This window comes from Echinops telfairi, unplaced genomic scaffold (genome assembly GCF_000313985.2).
Source record: "Echinops telfairi isolate 266 unplaced genomic scaffold, ASM31398v2 ScPeMD7_7458;HRSCAF=8496, whole genome shotgun sequence".
NCBI lineage: Eukaryota > Metazoa > Chordata > Mammalia > Afrosoricida > Tenrecidae > Echinops > Echinops telfairi.
The window spans coordinates 31313013-31322643 of NW_022111358.1; the positions used below are offsets into that span (position 1 = coordinate 31313013).

The 9631-nt window shown below is 57.0% G+C and overlaps 1 protein-coding gene across 1 annotated transcript in view; it reads right to left on the reverse strand.

Annotated features, from left to right (window-relative positions):
- Positions 1 to 5345: 5345 nt before the first annotated feature.
- Positions 5346 to 9631, reverse strand: part of SLC4A1 (solute carrier family 4 member 1 (Diego blood group)) — a 16469-nt gene continuing 12183 nt past the window's right edge. The window contains exons 14-20 of the mRNA XM_004707217.2: positions 9350 to 9523; positions 8869 to 8958; positions 8177 to 8343; positions 7443 to 7696; positions 6436 to 6605; positions 6187 to 6360; positions 5346 to 5543 (exon numbers count right to left, since the gene is read on the reverse strand). Of these exons, the coding sequence (XP_004707274.2) occupies positions 5463 to 5543; positions 6187 to 6360; positions 6436 to 6605; positions 7443 to 7696; positions 8177 to 8343; positions 8869 to 8958; positions 9350 to 9523 (1110 nt within the window). The 3' untranslated portion in view covers positions 5346 to 5462. The remainder of the gene's footprint in view (positions 5544 to 6186; positions 6361 to 6435; positions 6606 to 7442; positions 7697 to 8176; positions 8344 to 8868; positions 8959 to 9349; positions 9524 to 9631) is intronic.

The window sequence follows — 9631 nt, forward strand, 5'->3', positions numbered from 1 at the left end:
GAGGTCAATGAGTCAGAAATAGGATCCAAATCCAGCCAAGAGCAAGTAAGCTTTCCCACAGCCTCCACTTACGTTGGAAGCAGGACACTCCCCTGAGGAAGCTTTCTTTTAATGGCATCAGACCTGTGAATTGAGTAAGGGTGTTGCATCCCACCCTCATCTTACAACCGGTTGGCTGGTGATTTTATTGTGTTAGGTCAGTTTATGGAGGATTACTAGGTGTCACATGCCCAGCCACTGAGAATTCTGGGTTGACGCAAAACCTTTCACAGCACGTGATCACATTTTATTCTTTCGGTAACGTTGTCGGCTCTTGTTGTCCGGTGCCTGCCCTCCAGCCAGTCCCTACTCCTCCGGCCCCTGTGTACAACAGAGTGAGCACTGCCCCTTTGTGTGCCATCCTCACAGATGTTCTTCTGTTTGAACCCATCGTGGCCGTCACTCTGTCGAAGAGCTTCCTCTCTGTCACCGCCCCTCCGCTTCACCAAGCATGATATTCTTCTCCAGGGGCTGGTCCCTCCCGAGCACGTGAGCTGAAGTCTCGCCATCCTTGCCCCAGTCTACGGAGCTCCCTGGCTGCGCTTCTTCTAAGACAGATCTGTTTGTTTCGCCTTGACCATGACTTACATCGACAGGTAAGTCATGCTCTATCCATTTTACTTGTGGAGGGAACCGATACTGAAGCACGCGCCTGGGATTGCTGACGCTCAGCTTCCCAGGCACCAAGCTCATCGTATCACTTCTTAGTCGTTTTAGGTTTAGCCTTAGTTTTTCAAAACCATTTCTGATTTCTTTACTATCTGTAACCTTTGGAACCTAATTACACGGACGTACAAAATTAGCAGCTATTTTGAAATCTTTATTTAAAGCATAATTTACTTCTAATTTCCAACTCTCATTGTTGATTAGTGTACCGCCCAATCTTTAGTTTAAAAAAAAAAAGTAAACAAAGCCCTGCCAAGCAGCTCCTAAGATAGTCTTACAATACCATTCTTTTAAACAGGAAACGGTTTCTTCTAACTCTCTCTCTTTTTTTTTTTTAATTTATTTATTTTTTCTTCTAACTCTCTACCCCCACCCCCCACTCCCAATCGTAAAACACATCACTGGATCGTCTTGGCCACAGGTGTTTCCAAGATAAGATTTTATATTTTGTTCTCATAGCCTCTGGTCTCCTCTTCCTGACGGAGTGTGGTCCTGCTAGAGGGTGGTGCTCCCTTCCAACATCCTTCCCCCTCCTCTTCGCCTCTGGAGGCATCTGCTCTGGCTCATTATCTTCATCCTCATTAAAAGCTGCCGCGACTGGACGTCTTAGGAGCTGGAATTGGAGCCGTTTCCTCCGGCGGACTTGATCCAAGTTTGATGGCTACGGCTGATGCGGTCTTTGCCGTCTGGCCACCTCTGGCAAACTCGAACTTGGAGATCCTTGTCGGCTTCGTGGGGAAGTCTTCAGCGTCTTCGGCATCTTCTTCAGCTGATCCTTTCTCAGGGCTTCAACTGGAACTTCCCCCTCCGCCGCCGCGGGAGGAAACAGTCGTCACAGTTTTTATAGCTGCTGCTGCTGCTGCTGCTGCTTCAGGTCCTGCAGCGCCTCTCCTGCTGTCCCGTCTGCCATTCCCACCCCCACCCACCACCCCCGCTCTCTCCATAATTAGTACTCGAAGGCCTGCTTAGCAGTCCACTGCAGGGGGCTTATCAGCCACGCTCCTAGCTCTGAGCATTTGGGCTGTTTCTTTGTGTTCAGAAACAGCCCCTCAGAGAACATCTTCAGGTCCTGAGGTTTTTGATGCTGTTGCTGTTGCCTTATTCTCGGACCAAGTGCAGCGTAACTGCGTTCACACCGAGGATGGGCTTCATTAAAGCTGCACTTTGTGTTCAGGTCTCCTCCAAAAAAGGGTTTGAACTCACCTAGAGTGGGTGCACATGTGTGTGTGTGTGTGTGTGAGAGAGAGAGAGAGAGAGAGCATGTGGACTTGCAATCATGTGAGTATGAATGTGTGTGTGTGTGTGTGGGGGGGGTGTTAGGAGTGGGGTGGGACAGAATGAACACCCAAAAGGGAACTAGGAGGGTAGGAAGCGTAGGAGGGATGAGAAGCAGCCGGGCCAGAGGTTGGATAAAGGGCGGCTCCCATGGCCTCCACATCTCCCGAATGCCCCCCCAGCTCCAGCTGCCGGCTTTGGGGGTTCTAGGCTGAGACCAAGAGGGATTAGGTGTTTGGGGGGCGGCTAGCTGTCTCCTCTTTACCCCCATATCCTTGAGCCCCCACCTCCCACCACTCAGTCAAGAAGAGCTTCTAAGAGGGTAGGAGAAGGGGGCGAAGCGGGCTGTGGCGGCCTGAGCTTCCTGAGCGCTCAGTCCTAGTCCAGCTCTCGGGACCCTTCAGGCACGCAGACCACCCAGCAGCATGCTCACAGCGCCCTTCCCCTTCAGCTGGCCGTGCCGGCCTGAGATTCTGCATTTCTCACCAGCTTCCCAGTGGTGCTGCCGGGCCTGTCAGCACACTTGGCACCAGGAGGCTCTAGAGAACCTGGCCGGGGTCCCAGCCTCCTCCCACGTCCCACAACAGAGCTCGAAATGGAAACTAAACACTTCGGGGAAGAGGGGGCTTCGGCCTTGATAAGGGGCAGGCCATTTTCTCCCTAAATCAAGGTAGCACCCATTCCTCAAAGGTTAGATACGGGTGACCTGGTCCATGGCTCTGAAGATAGCAAGAGTCTACAAGAGAGCATCCACTCTGGCTAGAAACGGGCCCAGGGCGGAGACTGGGGCACCCTAGACCTTATGCACACCGGGCTCCTAGCCTGGTTTCCGGGCAGGGTTCCTGGGGGCGGGAGTGAGGGCCTAGCAAGCACAGGGGACAAGACCAGTGGCGGGCTTCAGGCACATGCAGCTGCTGTGTGTTGGAGGTGGGCGGCTGTCACACTCCCCCTGGGGCCGTGTCACTCTGGCCTCTTGGCGGCTGCCCTGGCCAGCCTGGGAGGGGTCAGCTGGGGATAGGCAGCAAGTAAATATAGCCCCAGGAAAGGAAGCCAAGCAGTGCAGCCCTGCCCTGACCTCTTGCTGGGAGACTTGGGAGGAGGAGGGTAATGCCCCTGCACCCTTCTCTGGGAGTGGGTGACACCTGGCCCGGGTGCCCCTTAGAATCGTAGGAAGTAGCTGGGAGCAGAGGGGAGAGGCCCTGAAGGAGCTGGAGTAGGGGCGAGTGGAAAGCTAATGAGATGGGTGACGTAGAACAAGCTGTTATCCCTCTCTGGGCCTCATGTAAAGACACATGCTTCTCAAAGGTGTGTCACCTTGGGGGCAAGCACCTTGACTCTCATCCTGCCCATCCTGCCCAAAGGGACCTGGGGGTTAGGGGCCAAGGCTCCCTCAGAGCCCTTCTTCCCGCACCCCCCTCCCCCCTGCCAGCTCACTCACTCACGGCAGCTGAGTCGATGCCAACTCATCGTGACCCTACAGGACAGGGCAGAAGGGTTTCTGTGGGTTTCTGAAACTGCAGCGCTTTATGGGACTAGAAGGCACTGTCTTTCTCCCTCAGGCTGGTGGTTTCGAACTGCTGACCTGGCAGTGAGCAGCCCAGTGCGTAGCCACTGTGCCACCAGGGCTCCTTCTCCTACCCTATAGGCCTTGGTTAATACTGAAAGGAAGGGTGCTCAGGGCATCACTTCACCTCCAGCTGCCCTCACACTCCCGCACTGGCCAATGCTGACCCTCTGCACCCTGGTCCGCCCCCGGCTCCAGTGGCACTCCCGCACTGGGCTCTCCTTGCACCCACGACTGCGGCCTTGCGCTGGTCCCATGACCAGACACACGTGTCCACCAGACCTGGCCCACACTCCCCCTGGGCCGTGTCTCTGCAAAGGGAATCTGAGCAGGGCAGCCACTCTGCCACGGAGGCTTTTATTGTCAAAACACAGTCCCAGGCACCCGAGGGAAAGGCGCTAGCTAAGTTTTTCTTTTTCTTTTCCCATTCTGCTTTTCAAGGGGCTTGGGGGTGGGGGTGGGGTGGGGGCAAAGCGGGAAGGAAGCAGGTCTCTCCCGACCAGAAGCACAATGCCAGCAGCCAACATCGACTGAGCGCTCTCATCTATTAGACAGAGTGCTACTTTGCTCCTTTAGTTCTTGAGACAGCCCTGCAGGGGAGGGACCCCATGTCACAGGTGAGGACACGGAATGCTGTCAGCTTTCAGGGGTGCCGTTGAGGGCCTTCCGGTTCCCTGTCTTTCCTGTCCCTATGTTCTTCCCATCACCCATCGCTGCCACAGCGTTCTCCACATATGGGAAGATGCTGTTCCTGCCCTGGAAACCCCACTCTCAGACCCTGCTGGTCAAATCTGAGTTTGTCCCAAGATTCAACTGGGGCAGGGACTGGGGACCGCGGGTCTCTAATTATGAGGGAGCCTGTGTGTGAGTGTGAAGCTGAAGTGGGAGGAAAGTTCGTAGAAAATGCACGCTTAATAAATTACAACCCCTTCCCAAGCCCTCCCCCCTGTCTCTCCATCCCCTCCCCCCCCTCCAAGTCTAGAGCTGACTGAGCCTTCTTTCCCGACTCAGGGCAGAGTCTTACCCAGGTCCCCTCTAGGTCCCCTGGGTACAGAGCCCTCAGTAAAGGCGGATGGAATGACGGAAAGAACAAAGGAATCAGCACAAGGTTCTTGGCTGAGCCCCAGGGAAGGACAAGGAGCCCAAAGTCCTGAGTTCCAGTCCTGATTGCGTTCTCACTAGCAGGCCACCCTTCTGAAAGGGTCCTGGCAATATTTGCAGGGTTACCCTCTCTGGCCCACAAAGGCACCCGAGTGGGGGCTGGGCCCAGGGAGGGAGCCGGCAGTGTCTCTGAGCATAGGAAGGTATACGACTGAGTAAAGGACAAAGTTCTGACCTGGGAGTCAGAATTGCTGGTTCGAGTCCTGCCTGCATGGCTCAGAAGCTGTGTGGACTTGGGCGGGGCTCAAATAGCAATGCTGACTCAAGTCAACTAGTCCTTTCACGTGTTTTGGCGGGGATCTGAGTGTGATGATCGTATCCCCATTTTACAGGATTGGATGCAGAAGCTGGAGATGTCAAGGTACTTGACCAAGATCACACAGCAAGACAGACGTTGACACCCCACCCCACCCCCGCCCCCCAGGCCTTGCTACTGCGCCTGCTTGTGCCAGAGGAGGCAGGCTCAGACCTGAGCTTCCCAGCATGGGATGACAGCCCGCAGTGTGGCAGCAGAAGGCACTGTGCAGTGAATCCCCTAACATGGGCTTCTCGGGCCACTGCCAGCCAGAAAAGCCCGTCTAACCTTGGGACATTTCCTAGGTTCCCCTCCTTCCCCACCCCCCACCCCCAGTCAGCCACTCAGCTGCTGCCCAGGAGGAGGCCCAGGAGACCATGAGGTGCCCAGAACTTCCGATTTGCCCAGGGTCGCTCGCGGCAGAGGGGCGGTAGAAGGGAGCGCCCGGCCTGGGCCCAACCCTCACACGGGCATGGGCACTTCGTCATACTCATCCAGGCCTTCCTCCTCATCGAAGGTCGCTTTGGCATCGTCAGCATCCAGCTGGAGGGATGAGACAGAAAGAGAGGGGGTGAGCAGCCACGGGGTACGCAGCTCGGGACCCTCGCCCCCTCTCCCTGCCCCTGCCTGGACTTAGAGGAGTCAGGAGACAGCGCCTTGGACACCTCCCATCCTGTCCCGCCCTCCAGCTGAGGTTCCCAAAGGGTGGGGGGGCCTGGGGATCTGGTGCCTCAGTGGGGGAGACCTGTAGATGTGGGTGGGTGAGTGGGCTCTCAAGTGACCTGTTTCACGTGGTGGAAGAATTCCCCGGGGGTGGGGGTGGGGGGCCGGGGAGCAGCTCTGATCCGAACAAGTCAGAAGACCACCCAACCAGCCACTCAACGGTCTCACAGTGGACTCTCCCATCAGCCTTGTCACTATCCCCTGTTACAGACGGTAGCAACCAAGGCACAGCAAAGCCAGGGCTCTTACTCCAGGTCAGGCAACTCGTTAGGTGGCAAGACTGGGATTCCAACCCAGACTCTAGACGCCATGACAGCCTCACCCTTCCCTTCCCCCACCACGTCCCATCCCCCACCCCCACCGCCATGGCCCGCCCCTCCCATTCCCCATACCCTCCTAGGCCCTGAGGCCCCCTCACTGCCCCTGGCTCCGCAGGCCCTCTCACTGGTGGGCGGCTACTCACACACTGGAGCTCTATTGGCCGGAAAATGAGGGGCAGCAGAAAGCGCCGCAGGGGCACCGTGAGGATGAGGACGAAGGGCAGGGTCAGCGAGGCGGGGGTGGACTTCACCACCCACAGCACAACCAGGCAGATGATCTGGATGGCCGTGAACAGGTGCATGCGCCAGGTCTTCACCTGCAGGGAAAGGCAGGGGTTGATGCCTGCCCTACCCAGCACCCCACCTGGGTGGGCAGCTGGGAGGGCCCGTACCCGCTTGACGTAGGGCATATCCGGATGGTATTTGGGCGGCTTGAACAGGAACAAGATGCGGTCAAAGAGCTGGATGCCACTGAGGGACGTGACTCCCATGTAGAGGAAGATGCCGAACAGCACAGCCAGGGGGATCCGGGACAAGATGGGCTCCATGAGGATAGACAGGCCTACAGGGAGAAGCCCCGCTCTCAGCCCCGCCGCCGGAGGACCGGTGCCAGCAGGGCCCAGGCCCAAACTTGGGACTAAGAAATCGACCGAGGGGGACCGTATGGAGCCTTTACTGTGGGCCCTTCTTCTGCCCAAGCAACCCCAAGGGGGATGGGGTGGTATTGTACCCATTTTTATAGCTAAGAAGACCAAGGCACAGAGAGTGCAGTGATCGTCAAACTCCTGCCTGCCTGCCTGCCTCACCTCATTGGGGCTACAGAGATTAAGAACGGGAACCCCACTTCCAGCCTGGGGGGCTCCATTGCCCTCTACGCCTCCCCCTCCCCGCTCCTGCCCTCGTCCTGAGCGTGGCCACCTTGAGCCCAGCCGACTCCCAGCCGCTCCAGAGCCCAGTGGCTCTCCTGTCTCCCCAGCTCCCCACCCCCTGGCCCCCATCATTTCCCAGTCTGCTGGGGACTCTGGCTCTGTGTCAATCGCAGAGAGCTGAGCAGGAGACATCCCCAAAGCAAAACCTCACTGCCTTCGAGTCAACCAAACCCCTTACTGTGCAGATGGGGAAACTGAGGCCCAGGGACCACGTAGAATTGCTAAGCTGCTCGTGAGAGCAGGTCTGGTCCTGGAGCACCCACCCCTCACTGCCACCCCCCAGCCCCCATCCCAGGGCCATAGGCATTTCCTCCAGGCTAACTCCATGGGGTGGGTCCAGTAACTCCCTGATGCTGGGGAGGTGGGCAGCCGTGTGTGGGGCTGGGCGAGGCTGGAGGGGGCCCTAAAGCTTAAGGGGCAGAGGCTGGCGGGGCTGGGGCAGGTGGCCATCAGGGGTGGTCCTTACTTACCCACAAGCACAGAGACCAAGAGCCCACTGATGCGCTGCTCCTTGACCTCCTGGATCTGGGCTGCGGCCCCAGGGCCGCTGGCCTTGCCCATGACAGTGAGAGCATTGGCGTGGGTGACAGAACGCACGGTGGTGGCGCTGAGCCAGGGCATCCCAAAGAGGGCGGCCACCCCGCCCATGCCCACAACCAGCATCAGGTCCAGGTGGAAGCCAGAGCCCTTGGCCATCTTACGCTCCGGCTTGCTGACAATCAACCTGAGAAGGGAGGGGGAATCGGAGTAAGCAGGAACTCTCTCCTCTCAGGTTCCCGTTGTTCCTCCCTCCCCTTCCTACACCAGGGTCTCTCTGCACCTCAGTTTTCCTTCTGTGTCCAGACCCTTTGAAGTCCCTGTTCTCCCTCCCCCTCCCCATCGCGGGCGCCCACACTCTGAGAGCGGTGGGGTTCAGAAGTACCTAGAACCTCCCCAGGAAGATGGGCCTGGAGGCTGATGAAGCTTGTACAGATACAAGCCCCTTCCATGGTCCAGCACCTGCCTGATGTTGTCATTCTCGTTGTGGATGCTTTTTCTTAAAAAGGACTCCCCAAATTATACAACTTCAGGTCTCATAAAACCTGGACCTACCCCTGCTGTTCCTCTTCCCGGCTCCCTGGTAGGGTTGCACACCCATCAGAGCCTGGGGCTCCCTCCTCTGTGCCCCTTCCCTGCCTCAGGCCGCAGCGCCCCGGGCTCTTACGTGGTAATCTGGGACTCCAGGAAGATGAGGATGAAGACCAGCAGGGCAGGCAGGGCCGAGGCGAACATCATCCAGATGGGGAAGTGAGAACGCAAGCCCATTGGGTGGATGAACCAGCCCCGGGCCGTGGTATTAGATACTGTGAGACCTTTGGGCACTTTGAGTTTCTGTGGGGGCGGGAGAGGGGGAGTTGTAAGGGAGCTGGTAAGAACCCTCAAGGGGAGATGAGGAGGGGGAGAGAGCCAGGGTCCTGGGGAACCAGACAGTTGGGACTTGGGAATGTCCATATGTTGAGCACCTACTACGTGCACAGTCACAGCACGAGGTCCTTTACGTACATCATCTTCTCGTTCTCAACTTTATAGATTGGGAAACAGAATCAGAGAGGGTGTGTAACTTGCCCCATATCACACAACTATTTGGTAGCAGAGCTGAGATACATACACCCATCTGCCTTGTAACAAAGCAGACTTTTCAAAGACTCTGGGTTAAGGAAGGAGGAGGAGGAGGGAGCCTGCCCCTGCCTTTGGCCACAAGGGTTCTGTGGGCTGTGGAAAGGCATGGGGCTCCCAGAGGAGGCAGGGAGCGGGTAGGGACAATTGGAGCTGGCTTCAAGTTGGGAGGAGCTGTTCTGGAGATGGAGGATGGAGTGAGGAGTTGGAAGAAGGACTTAAGGGCAGGGACAGGGTCACCTGGGTGTAGGTATCTTGGATGAAAGAATCCACCATGACCATGATCAAGATGGAGATGGGAACTCCAAAGTCTCCGATGACCCTGCGCAACTGGGGATGGGTAGAGGGACAAACGTCAGTGGCCAGCTCTTACCTACCTTCAACCTCCTGCCTAACCTCCCTCCAACTTGGCCTTCACCAAGGACCCTGTCCTTCCCAGGGGATTCTCCAACACCTCATGCCTCCACTGGACCTGTTTCCTTTCTTCCTCCCTTGACCTTGCCCCATCCCTTCCCAGGACCTATCCCTCATCTGAGCATGGGGAGCAAGGGTGAGGAGGGACCTGGGAGACTTAGAATGAAGAGAGGAGCAGGCCCGATCATTGGGGGTGAGGTTAAGAATGGGAGCATGGGGTGAGAACAGAAGCTAAGGGCACTGTAGAAAGCAGGGGGTGGACTAGGGTTGGGGGTGGGTGGCAAGGCAGGTAGGAGGGTATGCTGACCTTTCCAGGAAAGTAGGAGCTGTTCTTGAACTTGCGTAGCATCATGGCAAAGAAGAAGGTGCCAACCATAAGTACAAGGGAGAGGAGGGCTGTGTTAGGCAGGGGGCCCTGGGGCTTGGGGTCCACGACCACATTGTAGTCATAGTTCCGCTGCAGTGGGTGGTCCTGGAATATCTGTAGCCAAAAACCAAGGCACACTGTTTGCCTCCAGACTTGATTCAGGTTGGAGGTATTAGCCAAATCCACCCATCAACCCACTCACCCACCCATCCACCCACCCAT